The following is a 23,291-nucleotide window of genomic DNA, read 5'->3' on the forward strand; positions in this document are numbered from 1 at the left end:
TTATCACAATACATGCTAGTGATAGTAAGTAACTGGGAAGGTTAACGTGCTCTCCGAAGCACGGCAGTGGACATCTTCAATTTCCTTACTCCAGGCTGGTATTAATATTTTGAATATCAAATATGGTCTAACAGTCCTTGACTCGATACGGGAATCGAACCCATAAGCTCGTGATCCTTAGTTAAACATACCAACTCTGAACTACTAAACCAACGAGGCGGTTGTTTTCATTTATTCATTTATTCAGTAGTATAGAGCATTTATAGACTAGTATGTATTGTTTTTATGTGCCTTGTTTTCTAATACTAATAAAAAAGTCGATCATCGTGAGGCTACGAGGGGCAATAATGGGCAAGGTTTGTTTAATCGACAAGAAAAATATAAAACAATATAACTACACATTTATTTACAGTTCTGTAATACTACAGACTTACATAATTATATAAACTACATTATTATTTAGAGTACCTACTACCAGGGGTAGTTCTTGTGTATTTTCTCATCACCACAAACACAGGTTGCATTACACGTTCCTTGCTTACAAACTCCAGGCAATTTGGCCAAGGAGTCGCAGTTTGAAAAGAGGTCTTTGACAGGGCAAGAGTTCGTGCAGAGGGCGCCGGAGATACAGTTGTTTGGACAGTCACTGCATTGTTTCCCCGTTTTATAGGGGTACTGGAGCATGGTGTCGTAATTTCCTCTGAAACGAACGTTACTCTTAAGTAGAGGTTGGGTCTTAGGTGTTCTTGAAACTGTCATGGTAAAGCTAAACTTTATTTGACGAATACGCCGACGAAACCGCAAATTGTTAGATTTAATATAAACCAAATAATTGTTGCATTTTTAAGGTTCAACTTTTTTTCAGAACCTTTTCAGGTAAACAAACCTTGTGTTTAAGCAACATTTGTTATACTTATGTTTTATAATATGAACCATTTGTAGTATCAAAGTCTATCTTAGAAAGATAGACTGTCCTTCCCATACAGAGAAAAAATAAACTTTTTCTTTAATATTAAAGAATATATTTTATGAGGTAGAGTTGCATCAAACAGGCATACTACTTTTAAAAAAGTAGTATAAAAAAAAACAAATATTAGAGCGTATATATTTACGTTATAAATAAAAATGAAGACCATCAAAATGCTAAATGCAGTACGTCTCTGATTTAGAAATAATAGGCTTGTAACACTAACAGGCTAGTCTTTTGAAGGGCTGAGCCTTCTCCGAAATAACTTTTCACAGATTGAGGAATAAGACAAAGTCAAGTCGGTAATGGAATAAATAGCACAATAATCAATGTAATTTTAGGAAACGTAGAATGTCAAAGTGTTTGTAATATGTTCTAGTCGTCTAGTCATCTTCTGCTATTTGGTCGCAACTGGAGTTTATAGAGCAGGTTAATTTAATTAGGTGAACTGGGTAAAATAACATTATTTTGGGTAGGTAGTTCAATCGGTTTATTACGTGCTTTTGTTGTATAAAAGTCTCTAAGTTTAAAAATTTAGATAGAGCCGAATTATAAGACATAGACATTAGTCTACGTCCAATAATGAAACATATATAATATGTGTTGCGGTAGAATATTACTTCATAAACCTGTAAGTACATTGATTTAATATGTTACTTTCGAACCTGTATCATTCATGAAATTTACTATTAACAATTTAATTTTATTGCTTTATATTAAAGAAACAACAAACATTCTGAATAAAAATTAGAAAGATCTCAGTATCGCGTAGGTACTAAGATTTATGTTACCGATAAGTTCATTGCATATTTCGCGACCAGCTCACTCTTACTGAACTGTGCGTCACCAACATGACAAATTTTCTCATCGTCATCAGCATCATTATAAATCCATGACCGGTCTACTACGGAGCACGGGTCTCTTCTCAGAATAAAAAGATTTTTAGCCGTACTTAGTCGCTACCACGCTGGCCAAATGTGGGCTTCCAAGATGATTATCCTTCATCTTTAAACCAAGTGATAATTTCGTTACTTAAATTAAGAAAATAAAAAAATGTTTATCAACGTTCTGCTGAGTCCTGTTATAATTTAGGGCTGATTCTTAAGACAAAAACTTTCAAACCTTTTAATTTATTTCATAGCTTCAGAGATTCTTTGGCGATTGAATATTAATGTGACAAATGATTAATTGAATGACGCTGAATGACGCTGTTTGGAATTTGATATGATGTGGCACAATAACGTTACTAGTTATTACAATTTTGTATTGCCAATTGAAATAATTGAATAATAATCAAATTATATCAAGAAACAATGTGGGCCTATATGTGGGCTCTTTTATAACGTAAAGTGTAGGGACATATTTTATAGTGGGACCAGCTGTAACACCTTACCTAATGTAAAGTACTCAATAATACAAAACATTATATTTTAATTGACAAAAGATTTGAATAAATAGGTGCATACAACAATAGTTAAGTATGTACCATCAAGATTCGACAGGTGCCAATCGTGCATAATTTACTTGTAAACACAGAAACTTGAAAAGCAGTTGATATTATACCTCCCTACTTATTTAAACATTAAATATATTATTATAGAAAATGCCGATTCGTGGGAGTCCAGGTAGTTTAGTACCATCACTCAAAGCGGTTTTATTTAAATGTTTTAGATGCTCTTGTTACAGAATTAATTTTAACAGGTACTTATTTTAGAGCGTATGCTGTATTTCATTAAAAACTGCATTCTTAATAAAATACTGTTGCATGCAAATAAAATGTAGGTTCAGCGTTTCAAAAGATAAGCCTAGCTACACAAACGCTTTTTACAGCAACAGTTTTAATAACGATGTTAAGTTATGCATATATGCATATATATATATATAAATAGAGAGATTTAACTGAAACGATATTCCAGTAAAATCTCTTTATTTTATTATTTGTCTGTGATAAAAATATCATCAGCATCATGATCCTCTGAGAGACAGAGAGAATAAGCGCATCTCAGGAACAATAACCGGGACCAACCGCTCTCCAAGGCATGGATAAAATTATATAAAAATAGAATAATGATAATAATGATATAACATACCCTGGGCAATAATGACACACGTAGTTATAAAATTGTCCCCACGGTCCACCAGCACAATGTGTCACTCCACAGCCAACCTTGTGACTCGTGGCCCAAACCATCTGCGTGTAATGCCCCACAGCCTTCAGGTCACGAACTGGTAATCCATAAGTGAAGTTCTGATACTCCAGGAACCACGACTTAAGCGCAAAGAACCTAGAAATTCAAGCACAACCAATGAATTAAGATGCTAAACAAAAAAAAGGAAATCAAAACGCTCGATACCTTTGCTTTTAAGTAGATTAGAGGTCACATAGTGATCAAAATTCAAACGATTATAGGCATTCTGTACTACTTGTAAACTATGCGCTTAGTATGGTTAAAATACAAAGCTCTCTTCACTTATCAAATAATATGAAAAACCAGTTAAACGGGAATATTAAGTCCGTGGTATTCATGTAAATGTTTTTTTTTTGTTGCACGATCTTATTTGAAGAAATCAATAATCAGAAGTCAGCCGTGTTAACATTTTTCAGGTTTATTTAGGACAAAGATTACTATATCAACGAAAAAAAGTTTATGGTCCTAAAATATATTTAACCAAAAACAATAAAAGCACACACATACACGTAATTAGAGGGGATTACATTTTTTTTACATTTACTGTTACACGAAATGTTAGTTATGGTTTAATTTTAAAGTAACCTAAAAACTATAATAACATTTAAAAAAAACCCTTGTCTAAATAAATTAATAGTTTTACTTTTTATAAATTACTAGTGTTACTATTCTTAGTATAACTACCACACCCTAATAGGCTAGCCCGCGTAAGAGTGAAATCAAGGGTAAACTTAAATAATCTTTATCATAATCATATCACCCCACTACCAGCCCACTACAGGGCACGGGTCTCACAATGAGAAGGGGTTAAGGCCGCAGTCCACCACGCTAGCCATGTGCGGATTGGTGGACTCCTTTGAGAACATTACGGAGAACTTTCAGACATGCAGATGTCTTCACGTTTTTCTGCACGGTTGAAGCAAGTGATATTTTAATTGCTTAGAAATTCACGTAACTTTGAAAAGTTAGAGATGCGTGCCAGGATTCGAAATCCGCCTTCCGAAAATGAATTTGCAGTACTGCCCACTTTGCCATTGCCGATTTTAACTGGGCGAACTGGAATAATACTAACTTTTTAAAATTATTGAATTACTAGCGGTCCCTCGCGACTTTGTGCGCGTGTGAGTCAACCTTAAAAAATAGCCATTTGTTGTCGCGGACTGTTTTTAGAGCGTTGTTATGTTGTTTTAGCGTAACGTTTACCGTCCACGCATCGCACGTATCGGAATCTCTCAAAAAGGATATTTTTATGCTGCTTTTGCAACAATTCTCATTGATGACCGTAGCGTGGTCGTGGTAGCTATTGGTTGTACCGCGATATTATATAAACTTAAGCCTAAACTACCAACCCAAAAAAAAACCAATTCTAAACAGCAGTTCCTGAAATAAGCGCGTTCAAACAAACAAACTCGAAAGCTTTATAGGGGAGCGGGGGGCACGTTGTTACAGGGGTAAGAAGCATGCAAGTTACACGCATTTTTTACCGGGATTATGAACTCTTTGGTAGACGTAAGTGGACTCATTTGTTTCCTTATAACATCGTACGTTGCATAAAAACAATCAGTGACCCGCCGAGCGGCAAGCAGCTAGGTTGTGTGAACGTGTCTCGATTTCGATCAAGTAAGTAACAAAATCCTTTACGAAATTTTTGATTCCTGCTGTCTATATTTGTTATTCTCTAAATTTTTTTAACCTCGAACGTTCATAATGTATCTAATTTTAATTTGCAATATCGTTTTATTCTGCTATTGATATCCACTAATGGCGATTTTAATTTTAATTGAAAAACATACCATGGGGCAGGTGGTTACAATTTTTCGGGGTAAGTTGTTACATGTAACAACTTGCCTCAGACCTTGTATTACCTTTCATCTCATTGACTATCATTTAGAAATTACTACGTTGTACTTAAAAATTCTAATAAAAGGCGGTAGTATTCTTTAGTATGGCGAAAAATTGAAGCTTTCGTTCCGACGGGCGCATCCTTGCTTTTTAAAACAATGGTTCATCTTTAAATTATTTTTTAAATTTTAAATACTCATTGTTTTTTTTTAAGAATGAGAAACTACAAAAGAAAAACGGAAAGAGGTACAACTAGTAAAGAAGTTTATGAATCTGCTGCGGCAGAAGTACTGCAGAATAAAACGAGCATTCGTAAAGCAAGCGAAATGTTTAATTTGTGTCCGATGTCCTTATCCAGGTATGTCAGAAAAAACAAAAACAACATCTTGTTCATTGGGTTACGTTAAACCTAAATTGGTATTCTCACAAGAAGCCGAACATAAATTAGCTTCTTATCTAATCAAAAGTTCAGAAATATATTTTGGTTTACTACCAACTGAAGTCCGAAAACTAGCTTACCAATGTGCAGTAAAACTCGATTTAAAAAATATTCTCTCCAGCCGGATCCAAAATAATATGGCTGGGCCGGACTGGTTTAAAAGTTTTATGCACAGAAATCCTCAACTATCTCTAAGAACACCAGAAGCTACATCTTTGAGTAGAGCAACGTCATTCAACAGAACCAACGTTAAAGACTTTTTTGACAAACTGCAATTCTTATTCCAAAAATATGAATTCACTGTTTCACGCATATGGAACGTTGACGAAACGAGTGTCACAACGGTACAGAAGCCTAAAAAAATAGTTGCTGCTCGTGGTCAAAAACAGGTCGGTGCGATCACATCTGCCGAAAGAGGAGTACTTGTAACGCTTGCATGTGCCATAAATGCTGCTGGAAATTCAGTGCCGCCGATGTTCGTTTTTCCCAGAATACGATACACTGATCTATTTCTTCGTGCTGGACTATCAGAAGCGATAGGAGCAGGCAATTCTTCAGGATGGATGACAGAAGTAGAATTTTTAAAATTCTTGGATCATTTTCAAAATTACGATATAGATATTATAATTACTCATAAATGTTATAAGACTGTTTAAAATGATCTCTTTTGTTCATAACGTTTTGAAATAATTAAAAAAAACTGATTTATCATCGATGATTTTGTTTATTTACCTACTGTAACATCGTGCCCCGAAGCTGTAACAAATAGCCCCAAGTCAGGGGTTAGTTGTTACAATCGACTTATTTGATTAATTGTCCATTGTGAAAAAAATTACGTAAATTTTAATATTTTTCCAATAATATTTTACTAGCTGAATAGACATACTAACGGTAAAAGCAATCAAATGTATCCATTATTTGATAGTTTTTGTGATATTGGTAATTATCTAAAAATTGTAACAACGTGCCCCCCGCTCCCCTATTATAATTTAGCCGTGCCCACTTCATTGATATTTTTTTCGTGTTAAAATTAAGAATGTGGTTCGTTTAGTACTGAGTAACTACTGTTTTTATAAATTATGGATTACATAGATACACAGACTATATATATATATATATATATAATAATATTTTAGAAATCATAAATAACACCACACAGATTCTTCCGCTTTTCGCGGAGTATAACAAATTAAGCTTATTTTCATAATATATCACGGAATTCCGCAAAGTAACACCGCCTTTTATCCAATATGTAATGTTATTATTCGGTACAAAAAAATTATACGGTCCTTCAGGAGTTCCAACCCAATATAAACCAAACATATTATTTCCAAATAGATTGACATGTTAAATATATAACAAAAACAGTCTCATAGAAATAATACCACTCAAAATATTACGACATTTCGGTTCTGTACCTATCTCGTATTGTTTCTTTAACCATTCATCCAAATTATACGCAGTAAAAGGAAAATTCTTTTGTTTCAATACTTGACACAATAAGTTTACATATTTTGATAGGAATTCATAATTTTTTATAATATGCCCAATGAAAATAACCTAACGTTTTAATTGTTTTTTAAATATAAAAAATCACTTTTTTTACTTAAATATAAAAGTTATACTTATGCTGTTGTGGTCTTTTTTGTAGGCATTATCAAGCTCTACAACTTATCTATAGAATTCAATCGTATATCATCGTTAAGGCAGCGTTCGTAAGAAACGTTTTCGTTCGACAGTCTTTTCTCCGACTTACTTTGCAAATCCGACTACCACGAAAAGTCTTCTCAGTTTTCAAGTTGATATATAGCCTAGGACACTCACAAAGAATGTGGCTTTATGTTTGTGAAAGAATTTTCAAAATCGGTTCTGTAGAGCCAGAGATTACCCCCGGCAGTGTCAGAAACTTTACCTCTTTATAAATTATTTTTTGTCCCTTTTGAATGCACGATGTAAATTAAGAAGCTTTTTTTGTAAGTGGGTATAACATGGTAATACAAGTTGCGTTTGAATATTACTTAGAAATGTTCGCCACAATGCGAATATGAATTAATCATAAGGGTACACGAATACATAGAAACTTCGCTGCCAACACCATATCTGTCGACCACAAACATAATATGCCGCCTATTGAAAAAAGACACCTAACGCACATGTGCAGTATTGCATTGTCTCTTTTATTTCATGTATAAATCAGTATTTTACATTATACACAGCCACACGTTCATTAAAATTGTAAGAAAGTATTAATTTTTATAGCTAGTTCTATTATTTTCTTATTTTCTTTGTTTTAGTCTTTTTGTATTAAAGCAAACCCGGAGGTCGGCGTTTATAGCCGTAACACAGCTTTTAACTAATGCTGTTGTTACCGTTCCTTATTATAAGAATCCGTTATAAATGAGACACAATAAAGACAATCTTCTAAAAAATTCTTTATTCCAGCCCGCAGTTTCCAAATTGGCGGTGATCCACCCCTCCGTATCTCTGAGAGCTGTTGGTCATCCGTCTCCGCCTGATTCCCTTAAGATCGTGCTCGTGAATCTGCTGACCCATCGGACTATGAGTTGTTTAAACACCTGTGTTTGCGCACACACTAGTGCACTATAATACCCAAATTCTAAACCAAAAATTCAAAATTCATTTATTTCAAGTAGGGCTAGTTTATAAGCACTTTTAAACGTTAAACGTCAAGTCAGTTTGCCAAAATATCACCCGCATATAGTTGGAAAATCTCTCTGGAGATTGACCACGAAAGCGGTCTAGGAAATTGTTTGTGTATAGAAAGAGAAAGAACTTAAGACGAACTAATCAACCACCAAAATTAATTTTAAAACTAACTGAGATTTTTCTGGGTTATTTATTTTTTGAATCTCACTGGAGTTCATAAAGTTTTACCAACACACAAGCAACCATTTAGGTTATAATGTTAATTACCTCAAGGCTAAATACCTAAGCTAAATATATGTTCTTGTGAACGATATAAAGCTATATTTATAACGCAGTGTACGTACTTGTTCTTATTTTTTGTTGATATTCGCATATTTCCTCGTCCGTCCGTTGTGTTCAAGTTCTCACGTCACGACCTCTTTGCTTTGCTTCGAGGATAATGAGGGATTCGTGAATACCTTATTAAAGATTTCACAGACTGACATGGTAATGATAATTTGCCCTTTGTAATAGTTTAATTCAAATTGGCTGCCCAGTTACTAGCTTTATTATGTGACTTCCTACTTACAGGCTTTTATTTGTTCATTTTATACCTATTATGTGAGTTTCTGTACATATAATTATGTTATTGAGACCTAGTTACTGTAATGTAATTTATATATAACTATTATGTAAACCGGAAGACTAGCAGGTAAACTAATAATATCAGGTAGATATTAAACCGGAAATAAAGAGAACTACAATAAAAGAAAATAATAATTATTATGGATTCATTACAATGCATTCCAAATAATAAAAGTACTGTTTTATAAATATATATATATATATATATATTCTCTGATATATATAAGCGTTTATATATATCAGAGATTCGATCGAAAAATCGAATTACTAAGCAAACAAGAGCAAAACAAGAGGTTAGAAATAGTTTATTAAAGTTCACAAACTTTTCCGAAACTTTAATTATTTTCGTATAATATTAGTAAATTTTAACGTATACTAACAAAAATTACCCAGGCCCAAAATTACCCAATTACATTAAAGAACGTGTATAGTATATATTATAATTAAACACAGATGAAAACTTACCAAGGCGTTTTATGCGTTGATACAAAGAGATTCTGCCCACAATTGCCAAGATAAGGTACCGCGTTTTCTTTAGGGTCATTGTGCCTTAGGAAAATGCACTGTTCTGCGTATTTTTGTGCCTTTTGAGCAGCAAGTGGATGCCATGACTGTAATATTATGAACATTTTAAATTAAATTATAGTACTTCACATAGTAAAATTGCAAAGTATATAAGAAAATTTTAAGCAGATTTTGAACGAAATCTTTGTTTTTAAATTATATTTCTTTAAAGTTTCTTAGTCATACCATTAAAAGCATATTAGAAGAAGTAGGTCGAACTTTCGTGCGGAAAAAATTGTGGTACAACACGATTTTACGTCTTACTACAGATCGTCGGGGGCTTAATCCATCATCAGGTATCTTGTTAGGTGGAAACAGTTCTGAAATAGTAGTTAAAGTAATTTTAGCATTTTTTTTACAACTAAACATAATATAATCAAAAAGTTTTGATCGTTTGATCACGCTGCAACGTACTGACGTGATCTTGTGTATAAAGAGATTGATTATGGGCTGGAGAGTGATATAGGCAATATTATATCGAAGTAATACTTATGATACAACACTAGATAAAGTGCACGTGAGCGAAACCCGGGACATATCTTGTTAACTATAATAATATGTTGGAGTTGCATTTATCACAGAAAGTGTGTGTGTTCTTCGGAACCCTTCGGGTGCAGGTTCAACTCGTACTTAGTTGCTTTAAAATACACTGTTAGGCAGTTGAAAGAATTCATTCATGACAGGTCGTGAATTAATGGATAACGTAACTTTGAACTCTAAAAATTTTTTTTTTATATTTATTTAAGCATGATTTGATCATTAAACCATATACCAAACAGCGTATAAACCCATTACCGGCATACTACAGGGCACGGGTCTTCCCCCACAATTAGGAAGAAAGAAAAGAGGTTAAGGCCGTAGTTCACCAAGCTGGCTAGAGCGGATTGGTGGACTCCACACACCTTTGAGAACATTATGTAGAGTTCTACATAATGTACTGAGAGTTCTCAGGCATGCAGGTTTCCTCACGATGTTTTCGTTCACCGTTGAAGCAAGTAATATTTTATTTACTTAAAACGCGCATAAAATAACTTAAAAAAGTTAGAGGAGCTGGGAATTGAACTCTGCCCCCTGAAAGTAAAGTCGAACTCCTATACATTGGCATCCTATCTATAAATATACTGTGCAATAGCAAGGATATGACAACTCTTGCTATGTTTAATCCAAAGAATACAGATAAAGTCTGTCATTTCCACACTAGGATTCCCTGTGTCGTGGAAATCACTTCCTTCCAGGTTGAATACAATAAAGGTAACTTAATAATCAAAAAAAAAAAAAAAAATCAAAAACACAAAAAAAGCAATAATGACAAAAAAATTGTTCTTTAATGGGTGCAATGTGTGTGCGTGTGTATGATTGTGTTGATGTGTGTGTATGACTGTGTTTGTGTGTGCATGCGTGTGCATGCGTGTGTCTCTCTGTGTGTTTATTGTATGTTATATTTATTCTAATATTGTGAGCATTTTTTCTTTTTCTCCGTAGCTTGATTCAATTAACCATTTATCAAGTGTCTTTTTACATTTATATGGTGACATTTTTACAATTTTTAGTATTCTGTTAACCTTCGTATAGAGGAATGGTCCAGAAACAGGTAAAATCTACGTCCAAACTTCGTTCTCAAAAAAGGAAACTTCCACCGTTGAAGGCGTGAGCGCGTTATAACTGTTAAGGCTGCGGACTTATGAAATCGAAGTATAACGGATTTTATATATAACTGTCTAACACGCAATAACCCACACTCTGAATAAAGGCTGTCAGTAGGATACCGAAAAGGTTTTTGTACGCAGTTTTTAAGACGGCTCTTTGAGTACGTTCAAGTTTGAGTAAGTAGGTTTTACCAGCTGCACCCCACGCTGGTAGGCAGTATTAATATGCATGTTGTTAGTGCTCTTAAATAAATAGATAAATAAATAAACTCTTCTTAATTGTTATACACGTTTTACATAACCAACTGACAGGGATACATTCCTGCAGCTGCCGAATTATAGTTACTTACGTTGGTCTCCCCATGTTGTAAGACTCTGCAATTGTATTATAACATTAAAAGTAAAGAATAAATATATCCAACAAACGGTGCCAGATATCATCCTTCAGTACCTATGCGCAAACCTAAAACAACGTAAATTATGTAAGTAAAATATATAAAGAAATAATTTCATTTTAGAACAATGTACCTACTTTATAATGAAAGACAATCGAAATTGGCTTTAAGCTGTAATAACCGTTTATATAAATTACTAAATAAGGGAGGTAAATCAAGTTAACGTTAATTTATAACTACTTTTACGATGATTCCGGTGTACTATACTCCCGCTGTAAAAGACATGACAATTTTTATCTTGAAGTATTTACATACTTCTTAGATTGGAGTCTTTAGTACCTATTTACTATTCCCAGCAAACTTTTAAAGAAGGAAAACTTATCATGGTCTTTTATTTACTGACGATTTCCTGACCTTACGTGTCAATATATGCTTTGACAGTAGATCGATAGATATCTCATACTAATTTGCATTTACTCCGATGTACTATAACTTTTTATCTTTGCTTTTAATTAAATTAAATAAGTAAGAGTAACAGTGGTTTTATTACCAATTTAATTTACTGGGCACTGGGACTTATTTCGACTGGTGGACTAAATAAAATTGTTAAAATAAAAAATATTGCTTGGATAAAAAATTTGGTTCTTACTCAATACTACCGTTTTTCCGTGATTGCTACAACTTATTAATCGGTGTCTATGTATGTAAAAAAGTGCTTAGAACACACAACAAATTTTTTAAAGTTAAAAGTTCTGAACCTTCAGGAAAATCGTTTCAGCCCCAGTCCGCAGAGAGGGCACTAAACTGTCGCACAATTTATCTCTGTGTGTTTAATCATCGGAACCAGAAGAAACGGGTAGAACTCGTTACAGCCTGCCAACGGAAATAGGAGTATCCGCTCTGCGCTTAGAGGATCGTAATTCTACATCTTTTTTTTTCTTCTTTGTTATAAGCTATTTTACGCACCATTACTGGACACGGCACAGCAATGGGTCACTAAGAAATAATCTTAGGATAATGATGGTGAAGTAGCACAAAAGTAAAAAACTCATTAATTTAATTTATAACCCTATTTTTAGCCCTTGCGGAAGATACTTGTAAAAAGAATAGATATAGTGTATACTTAGGTTATACAAAGTGTATAAACAGCTGGACTGATTCTCTGAAAATAAAAATAACCTTCGGCTCCGCCTACCTAAGAAAGACCTACTAACCTACTTTCAGCACCGAGAAAATACCATTCTTCATTTCTTACCTACTTAAGTCAATTTGCCATAGCATAACTAACAAAACAAACTACTTCTTTATCTCTCTCAGCCTATTAAAGTTCCAGTGATGAGCTTAATAAGTAGGTACTACAGCCTTTCTTAAAGGAAAGAGAGATTTAGGATTGTGTAAAGTTTGCGTAAAAATTACTAAAATACATGCATAGGATAGGTATCCGTATGCAAGCTCATTAAGTAAACTTTTCTTTCTTCCTTTTTATTGATTTTGTTTTTGGCATGTACAGAATATAAACATTGGTACAACTAAAAATAAAATTCTTAACTTTTTATTTTTTATAGAAAACATTGTTGCATCAACAGAACATCAGTTTTGAGGGCATAGATGCAACACTACCTACAAAAGGTCGCCCATGTCCGTCAACTTGAGCCGAAGGTTAGAGCATATGCATTGAGCCTGTAAAATTACCAACCATATCCTCATACCGGAACACGGCAATGCTGCTTAGCGGCCGAAAAAAAGCATGGCCGTATCGTACTTCCCCGGACGAGCTTCATCTCAAAAAGCTCTACTACGACTCAACTAGAGCTAGGACCAGCAGCGCGGCTAACTAAGTCAAAGCTCTATAATATTATAAGTTATATCTATAAGTTATAAGAGAGGGGATGTGTGCTTAGAAGTGGGAATTTTTAGGCTGATGGGGTTAGTAGCAAAATATAGATTGTTAAAAATATATATGACCACTTATAGATATTATCTTAGCTTTCATTATGATGGCTTCATCTTCAGTCAATTGTCTCACAGCTGGGCACAGGCCTCGTTCTTTTACAGGAGAGAAGGTTTTTACCCTCACAACTATATCATCATCATGCCATTCAATGGACGTCCACTGCTTGACATAGGTTTTTTGTAGCGAGTTCGCCATTTCATCACCTTTCGACCCCAACGTTCATCGGTTCTCCGAGCTATGTGTCCATTGCCACTTTAGCTCTTTGAGCTATTTCGACTACTCTGGTTCTTTTATGGATCTCCTCCTGATTCCTGATTTGATTATCTAGCAAGCTTAGCTTAGCTTTTTCCATCGTCTGCTGACCCTGATGCCCACAGTTAGCCACCACGTTTCAGAGCCATAGGTCATCACTGGTAACAAGCACTGTTCAAAGACTTTGGTGTTTAGGCCCTGAGATATTTTGGACGAGAAGATGTCATGGAGTTTCCCGAACGCTGCCCATTCGTCGGTGGAATCGGCGGTTCATCTCTTTCTCGAAATTAGACCTACCTAACTCGATTGTGTGTCCTAACTTCTAGGTATACGTTACTGTAATCTTTATATCACTATAGACTATTTATCATCATTTATAATCTATGTACACTCTTTTTAAATTACATATCAAATTAATAACACGAAAATGCATTTAAATAGTTTAGCTAACTGTTTTATAAAATTTTATGAGGCAGGCAAAAATTATGCAACTTGCATAATCTACTTCCCATGGTGTACCATTACGTATCAGCTGATTCTATGCGTACGTAGCTTTTTCTTCGAATCAGTTGCTAGGCATTCATATGTTTCTATCTTACCATGAACTGCTTCATTGGTTTACCATGAAGAACAATGGATGACGAGATCCTGGGTCCAAGGATTGTTTGGTAATTATTGGATTTTAAAACAGCAGCCGACCATCACGAGGTTAGGTTAGGTTAAAAATTATCCACGTCCAGAGAACGCGTTTCGCAATCGGTAATGCTCATTTTGGTGATAGTAAAGCTCACCAAACCGCATTTGAGCAGCGTGGTGGGTCGGTGCCTTAGAACCCTCTCCTCCTAATGTAACGATAACAGACTTGGTGATGATGATGATGATGCTACCATGAAGGATCGATCGACAACCGAAACGGTCAACCGAAATACTCACTAATACTTCGTTTGACTTAGCGCTGTGAAAGTTGCTCGGTAGTCTGATGATATGTAAAATTTACAACCATAAGTTGATAATAAGTACCGTGTTTGTTTGATGAATTTTCTCTAAATATGAGATAACTTGTCTGCAGCTTATACATACTACCTCGTTGGTCTAGTTTTTAGTATTTTTGATTATGGATTCCCTAAAAATTCAAGTATTGGCTTTTTCACAAAAAAATCTCCGCAATAGACAAGAATCAAAAAATTTGTGTTGTCCTATCCCGTGCTGCTATCAGAGGTGAGTACGCCCTTCCCTTTGGCTCTTTAACTATTATACTAACACGTGATAATAATCGTTAATAGCCCACCAACTCACATTGGATCAGCGTGGAGGGTTACAGCTCTAAATACTCATAATTATGAGAGAAGAGGTCAGTGCCCGGAACCGGTTAATTAAAATTGTTAGTTTACTAACAATATTAATAAAAGATATCGATTGAATACTCGGAACAATAAACGGAATACCTACAAGCGTTGACAAATCAATTCGCCACTCTTCGGTTCCTCTACTAATTAATACTTATTAAAACAGAGTGTATTTATTAGACGGGCATTATTTGGCCTAACCGTTAGAGATAGGAAGACTCTAAGAAATGCATGTAGAGCTTTTCTTTTTTTTTAACTAAATTAAGATATTAATTGTTCTACTGAAAATTCATTAACATGCCCAAAAATCATACGAAATAAAAACGCATGAAGTAATAAAGGTTTGTCGTGTCTCAAATTATAATGAGATTACGTTGTTTTGAGATGCTAGTCGCAAGCAAGCTGTATAATGAACGTGAATCAATATAAATATCAATTAATTTACCCTAGTTTTGGTTTAATAGTACGATATAATAAAACTTACCCTTGATTGTGTATAGTTGGTTGGTGGACTACCTATCCTGGTAGGAAAATTATTATTATTTAAATCGAAAAGACAGGTCCGTAATTTGTACACACCTAATTCATAGCACTATTATAAATTTTATCAATGCGTTTTATTCAAAACTTTAAAATACTTTACTATAGCTACTGTTTTATAATTAAAATAACTTTTAAATTGAATTGAGCTCGCCACCGCGCCATGCGAGTGTAGGAATTGAAATAAATGAAAATTGAGTCGCCTGGCTGATCGTACCGATTGCTACAAAGTGCTCCTACATATAAAAATTATCTTTTACATGTAGTTGTACCTGGTATAGTACGCGCAAAAACTAATGGAATAAGAAACTATACACGTGAATAAGTTTAACTTGTGGTGTTATATAAAACTGACACGCCCTATGTCTGCTTATGTAAAATCGTATATTCATTCATCTACCTATGAAATATTTTAATTAGCGTATCACCCCATTAAAATTTTAACTTCAACACAATGAACAGTTTTCAAATTATTACCTACTCAATAAATGCGGTACGATAGTGGTAGTGGAATAAAAATAACTAGTTCTAATATAAATACTATTCTAAATAACTAATTTCTGAAACAACGCCAAAAAATATGTGTTTCTGTTACGATTTTAAAGTAGGTACCTATTTGGTAATGTGTAAAACAAGTGCTCCGAGGGGCTTCGTAAGTATCTTTATTCCATGAAGTCAAAATCACTGAAAGAAGAATTTGTTACAGCTGAAAAAATAGGCAAACGGTTTTGTCTGACTATACAAACAAATCAAATCCGCATCTGAGTTTATTTTATTTCAAACGACTATGCTGTGTTTTAAAAAGTAGGCAGTACTTTTTTTAAAACACTTCATGCATCTTCAAATGTTCTCACACCAGTCAATTAATAAATAAAGAACTGATTAATATGAATTGACGCCTTGAATCTTGCTCACGCACTGATTACTTCTAATAATAACTAGAACAATAGTCATAAGAAACTGTAGAATTTATAATAAGTATTATAATAAATATAATTTTTTAATAAAATATAGTGTAAGTTCGTAGGTAAGCACAGTAATATAAGTTATTAACTGTGACATAAGAAGCCCCTTTTTTAAGGCTTTGCAAATTTAAAATTAGAAATAATACTTTATAAGGTATAAAGTAAATAAAACATTCTCTTTATTGACCAAGGTTTTTTAGAAACCAGAAAAAACCCTTTTTACGTTAACTAAGTTCCATAACTTATAACACGGTGCAGTGTTTTTGAAGCGGTCAAATATTTCTGGAGTCGGCAGACCAAAACATACGGTCATGTCACAAAAGATATTTTTCAGAAACAACGAAATAAATAAGTGCGTGCTGAAGGTCGAATTCGGTAGACCCGAAAGCAGAGCCGAATTCCTACCCACTAGCTCTAGTCTATCACCGCTTATGAATACAGTAGTAGTGTTTTGGCGAGCTATAGCATAGAGTAGACCACTGCATTTACTTGTAAGATCCTGCTCATACGATAATAATGATGATGCGAAACAACGTGTCTTTCAGTAATTGGTATGCAATAAAACAAGGACAGAATCAAACCAAATTTATTCTTTATTATTGCGTTTATTGATTAGGTAACTTAAAAATTAACGAAGTCAAATTCTCTTTCTAATTTTAGTGTCAGCACTAATGTTTCCTCTGCGGGGTCCCATGTTGCTTTCGATGTATCGGGGTTGACTTCGTGAGGCAAGGGAAGCCTCAGATGGTAGCGAGAAGAGTCGATCGTGACGCTGGAGTTATCAACGGCCAAATCTACGTTCTCTTTTTTATCTCCTGGCATCTTAACTCTCACGACGAGGTTTTCACAACTCGCTGAGGATGGCGTTTTGGGACCTATCTTTGGAAATAAGAACAATTTGCATATTGTTAATTACCTTAATAATATTATTAATATTTAACCCATTTGGTTCCTTTTTTTTCTATCGATATTTGGTATGTTATTATTTATTCTGCTGCAAGTTAACCCTTGACTGCAATCTCACCTGGCCGTAAGTGATGATGCAATCTAAGATGGTAGCGGGCCAACCTGTTTGGGAGTATGGCAGCTTAATATTAAAACCACAACCCTAATCGGTTTCCACGCGTCAACGTAACGGAACGCTGAACCGCTTATAGCCGGTCTTTGTCGGCAGGGTGGTATATAGAAACGGTCGAAGCCAACAGACCAACCGGAGAAAACTCAGAAATTATAAATTCTTAAATTTCCCCCGACTGGGTTCGAACCCGGGACCTCAAACTTAAATCCACAGCGCTCACCGCTGCACAGGGTAGTAGGTACAAGTAGACAAACAATCCGGTTATCAGGCCAGGCCTAAGCGTTTCCAGTAAGCTAGCGTATGCAATTTTACGTTGCTCGGAGTTGGTAATGGCCAGATATGACGTATTGCTATCGGTCGCATCGACGGCTTGCCATGTAAAAATTTAAATGTGTTTGGAAAGTTCAGCTTTTGATACCTTGAATTACATTACAGATGAGGAGACCCACGTATATACCACCTACTTATTTTGCAAAAAGAGCTGCACCAGAAGTCAGCAAACGTACCTGGAGAAAAACATCCTCCGCACTGACAGACTGTAGATAATTCATAGTGTAAACAGGAGACTTCCTATCTCCTGCACCAAAGCCCACCTTGCCCATTTGTTCGGCTTCTTGGGCCTCTTGCTGTTCATATTCTTCCATTGTTTTAGGAGTATTATTTGTGTTTAAGGCAGTAGAGTTTTTGTTTTGCCTCGTAGTGGTTATATCATATTCTGCAATAAACATAGATAGGAAGATCCATTCTGTATCATCTTTAACCTATTAATGTCCTACTGCTGGACACAGACCTCCTGCCTCATTTAAAGGACTCGCTATACTGGAGTTGCGTGGCTTACGAGAGAGAGATTAATTAAGTATATATATACCTAAGTGAGGTTGGCTATAACGTTTTAAGTATCATTACATGTTAAGACAAATAACCACAAACGACGATTCAGCATGCTCTTTGAGGCAAAGAGCATGAAATTTTTTATCAGATTGACTCGTACCTTCTACACTAGGTACTACTCTGCGATCCCCACCCGGGAATCGAACACAAGAGTTGACAGCCCATAGACAGTTTAAACCTATTCGAAAACAATAAAAATAACTCACTAGTGGAAGGAAGATCATCTCCCTGTAAAACTTCAGGCTCAGGTGGTCTGAGCAAATCGGCCAACTTTTCAATGTGTGACGTCTCCATCCTGCTTCTTGACAATTTTAATTGTACAATCAAGACTGATTATTTCCCTTCAAAATACCCACCTTAGTTTTTGCCTACAAGACAAAAATTATTATGACAGGCGAAAACTATTGATAACGATTTAACAAGGTTGCTAGGATACCGTTATAATAGGACACACATTACACAATAACATTAGGACCTCTTTTTTAAAACAAAGTTATCCAAACTCTTCTGAAAAATCAAGATTGTTAATAACGACCTAGCTATAATAATAACCCCCATGCTTTTATTACAATAAAATATTTTTTTTTATTCACACTATTATTAATTTATATTTATTAAAATTTGTTTTCTATTTTTTAGTTCGGTTTTCTATAAAAAGCCTGTTTTTAGTTTTTTTTAAACTATTATTTTTAATTCATAGAATGGCTACGCAAAATATATTATGTTGGTGTTTAATCAATAGCTAGAACTAACACGAATAAGAATTGTACCTGTATTACAAAATGTCATAGGTCTTAATACGGTACTACCCTATTTATCATAGTTGCCCCATCAGAGAATGATTATAAGACTAAACATAGGTATTATGTACCCACAAATAATTGGTTGTTTTAATAGTTTTCTGTTTATTCTAGTCTAGATTTATCTTTAAAGTCCGAAGGTTGATTTAATAAGATAAATATTTTTATCCTACAGGAAAGATATATTTTTTTTTTTTTAATTTATATTTCATAATTCATAATTTATTTATTGTATAAACAGTAAACTGTGTACCTACATATAATGGTCTTATGAGCTAAAAGTTTGGGGCTTACAGTTTGCCATTTCAGGCGTGCAATATTATTTAAACAGTGAGCTCCCAAATAGTTACAAATTAAAAAATAAAATCGTATTAAAGCATATGTCATATTTGAACTAAAACAAAAAATTATATAAAAAATTATTATTTATTACACTAGAAGCTAGACAGCAATCTTACCTGCTGGTAAGTGATGATGCAGTCTAAGATGGCTACAGGCTAACCTGTTAGGGGTATGGTAGTCATTAAACCCATACTTTTAATCGGTTTCTACGCAACATCATATCGTAATGCTAAATCGCTTAGCTCAGTAGGGTGGTAACAAGCCACAGCCATACCCAAGAAAATTCGGAAATTATAAATTCCCAGATTGACCCTGCCAGGAATTGAACCTGGGACCTTTCACTTAAAATCACAGCTCTAAACATTGACCAAAGAGGTTGTTAACAAAAATTCAAACATTTATATGCAATTTTGAACAGATAACAAATCAGCACTATAATATATGTTGCACCTTGGGTGGATAAATCTTAAGTAAGCCAGGCTCATAATTATTAAAATATTTTTAAAGCCCTTTCTCTTTTATACTGCAATCACTAATCAATAAATACCACATCAAAATTGGTAATTCATAACTTTAGCAGATAAAGACATTTGTGGCAATTATTGTTAATTCATCAACATAATAATTATAATATAAATATAAGAAGAGAAGGAGAACAATAACTTAGAAATGGTAAAAATTTAATAGAATTTATTTCAGAAAACTACATATTACACACAAATATGAGTATGATTAAAATGTTATTTAAGGGAAGCCATCATCATCCTCTTCAGCCATTTCCTTGGCAAGTTCCAAATCCTGCTGCTCACGTTCCCGTCTCTCTTCAGCACTTTCTAACTCCTTTCCATAAGACTTGGGTGGATATCTCATTGCCTTCACACTCTGGTTATGTAGCTCCAGACAAAAAGAAATACGCTGATGGAAAGCAAGCTGAGGTTCCCTTGTACAATACAGGTCTGAACTCTCCTTATTGCTCATATATCCCTTTTCTGGGTCAAGGGTAGCTTCAATGACACCATCTCGGATAGCTTTTGCTACAATAAACTCTGCATCTTCGGCTGAATCCAATCCTAACTTTCTAGCAATATCTTTAGGTGAAATCCTGGAATAAGACATCCCAATCGAGCGAATGGCTGTCTTGATAACATTTTGGCGAAGACGTAAAATTAGTGTAAAAGTATGATCATTTCGGAATTGTGGTCCAAAGTTTTCCAATACTTCTCCAAATCTTTGCAAATTACCAAGCCTCACTGCTTGAGTGAGTTGAAAGTATGGGGCTAGCGATTTCCTGAGTGGAGCTTGACGGAAGATAGCACGCTCTGGTATATCTCCTAAGAGTAACTCGACAACAATAGCCAACTTCTGTACTGTCTGCCTAAATCCAACGGCAGCAGTTTGAGGTGCTTTACGCAAAGCCTGCACTAAATGTTTGTGTGCATCACTATATTCTAATCTAGCAGCCTTGATTCTGCCAAGATAGTAAAGAAATCTCGCCCATTCATTATTGCTAGCATTCTCTGGGAAAACTGATTTACTCACCAATTTATCAGCTTGATCATATAAGGCGTAATGGAGGTAGTTACGCAAAAGGCAATTTATCAATACCGCTTGACCTTCATAATCATTCCTGAGAGTGGATGTACGTAAACGTGCATGCAGAAGCCCTCTAATTAGGTCAAGTTTATTGGTCAGCTCATACACTCTTGAGTGATAGAAATAACACTTGGCAGCAATCAGATCCAAGGTTCTCCGGTTTTGTGCTGTCACCTTGTTCATCAACAGTTGAGAGCATTCCACTGCTTCTTCCAACTTGTTAGTGTCCAATAAACGAAGTAACACCAGTAGATGCATGTATGCATCTACTTCAGGGACAGGAGATTTTGGAGCGCTTCTAGAACGCGGTGCTTCTATCTCAACTGCGTCTGGCGCAGGCAGCTCAACGAAGGCAATCAACGCTTCTTTATCTGCATTTGCTGGAAACAGTTGGTTAATAATCGCACGAAGGACATTACCATTTAGCTTCTTCCTAGTGCTAGGAATAGACCTGAGTACACGCATTGCAAATCTTGGCTCTTTCGAGGAAACAGCTTTATCAATTTGTCTTACATGTTCTCTCAAATCCTGGACAGCGAGGACGTCGGCGTCTTTTTTTACTTCACTCATTTCCACGTCACTTGCAGCAGCGGGGCTGTCCGCATTTTTCATTTCGACATCTTGTTCAGCCGGTGCCATATTCGCTTTAAAGTAGTTAAGATTCTTCTCAATATTTTTAAATGAATTAAGTTCAGCTTTTCATTTCAATCAGTCATCAGACGCAAATTGTAAATTATCGGTTCTGTCAAAGTCAACAAAATATGCCGAGTAACAACGGTTACGTTCGGAAATTGATAATAAATACTAACTTGGCAAATAAATCCAGAAACAGAACTATTTTATTTTCAGTTCAAAGTGCCAACTGGACCCAAGGTTTTACGACAATGTCTTGTAGATAGAGAAGGCACGAAAGATATTAATCGGTGAAAATAATGAAAAGTTATATAATACTTATGTTATATTATACACAAATATGAGTATGATTAAAATGTTATTTAAGGGAAGCCATCATCATCCTCTTCAGCCATTTCCTTGGCAAGTTCCAAATCCTGCTGCTCACGTTCCCGTCTCTTTTCAGCACTTTCTAACTCCTTTCCATAAGACTTGGGTGGATATCTCATTGCCTTCACGCTCTGGTTATGTAGCTCCAGACAAAAAGAAATACAATAAAAAAAATGTAATGAAGTATAACTAACAACATCTCAGCGATATTTTGGTTAGAGAACATAAATTGTTAGAGGTTTAGAAGTTGTTGCTTTATTATTATTTGTAAATTTTGTATTAAATCCTACTTTTATATATTATGTATGTTATATATTTATATATATTATGTATATTTTATATTTATATATTACGTTTATTTATTTAAATTATCTATGTATTTGTATACAATATACATTTTTGGTATTTATGTATATATTAAAACACTCTTGGCACTATCCCGTTCTCTTGTTCCCCGTTTTTCTCGTTCTTGAGCACAAAAAATCCTGGAGGGTTGAAGTGCATCCGCTGAAGCGGGCCTCATTACAAGATCCCGTTCTCTTGCTGTAAGTCCCTTCTACAAAGGTTGCCTGTAAGAGATTGCTTACAGCAATAAGGCCGCCTTTGCATGTCTACATCGTTTACTGTATACTCCTTAATGTTTCTTTTCCTGTGTGTTTACGTGCAATAAAGTGTTTCTTCTTCTTCTTCTTCTTCTTCTTTTTCTACTCATACTTTTATATTTTACTGAGATAAAGGATCTAATAACTATCTTTAATATATCAAAGTAAGCTCAAAGTAAAACAATACAAAAATAAAAAATAAAAATCGTATTTATTGTCACACATTTGTGTAAAATGTTACATTTGTGTAATAAAATAATTGTTAAAGTATAAAAATTAAAAAAAAAAAGTGTGACAAAGGAGCTGGCTCAGTATAGCTGCAAACTAAAACGCGCAGCACTGTTTTTCAGCCAGCCCCAGCCCAGCCCCAGCCAGCACAAGTTAACCATACAACAAAATAAAACTACTATTATAGTGGCAACGTTCGATATTTATCTCATACTAGTAGTTGCTCGTAACTCCGTTTGCTTCGTAACATTATTGTGTATGCTAAAACAATTCTATCCTATGGATAGAAATAATGTGTATGTGACAAACAGAAAGTATGTTTTTCACTAATTCCCATTTTTTCGTGATAACAAGTACGTAGCCTA

General features: G+C 34.7%; 3 protein-coding genes across 3 annotated transcripts; all 3 read right to left on the reverse strand.

Moving 5' to 3' along the window:
• Nucleotides 1-467: 467 nt before the first annotated feature.
• On the reverse strand, nucleotides 468-15,477 carry LOC120637220 (cysteine-rich secretory protein 2-like). Its single transcript, XM_039908939.1, has 6 exons — nucleotides 15,370-15,477; nucleotides 11,289-11,401; nucleotides 9,479-9,612; nucleotides 9,194-9,339; nucleotides 3,058-3,252; nucleotides 468-700 (listed from the first exon to the last, which is right to left on the reverse strand). Exons 2-6 carry the CDS (start codon nucleotides 11,377-11,379, stop codon nucleotides 472-474), a joined length of 795 nt encoding a protein of 264 aa, XP_039764873.1. The 5' UTR covers nucleotides 11,380-11,401; nucleotides 15,370-15,477; the 3' UTR covers nucleotides 468-471.
• Nucleotides 15,478-17,010: 1,533 nt separating this feature from the next.
• Nucleotides 17,011-18,653, reverse strand: LOC120637326 (dynein assembly factor 6, axonemal). The gene is made up of 3 exons (XM_039909118.1): nucleotides 18,566-18,653; nucleotides 17,975-18,183; nucleotides 17,011-17,269 (listed from the first exon to the last, which is right to left on the reverse strand). Exons 1-3 carry the CDS (start codon nucleotides 18,651-18,653, stop codon nucleotides 17,012-17,014), a joined length of 555 nt encoding a protein of 184 aa, XP_039765052.1. The 3' UTR covers nucleotide 17,011.
• Nucleotides 18,654-20,174: 1,521 nt separating this feature from the next.
• Nucleotides 20,175-21,886, reverse strand: LOC120637247 (probable 26S proteasome non-ATPase regulatory subunit 3). The gene has a single exon (XM_039908977.1). The coding sequence runs from the start codon at nucleotides 21,731-21,733 to the stop codon at nucleotides 20,246-20,248; it is 1,488 nt and encodes a 495-aa protein (XP_039764911.1). The 5' UTR covers nucleotides 21,734-21,886; the 3' UTR covers nucleotides 20,175-20,245.
• Between the last annotated feature and the right edge of the window lie 1,405 nt (nucleotides 21,887-23,291).

Source organism: Pararge aegeria, chromosome 3 (genome assembly GCF_905163445.1).
Source record: "Pararge aegeria chromosome 3, ilParAegt1.1, whole genome shotgun sequence".
In the NCBI taxonomy this organism is placed as follows: domain Eukaryota; kingdom Metazoa; phylum Arthropoda; class Insecta; order Lepidoptera; family Nymphalidae; genus Pararge; species Pararge aegeria.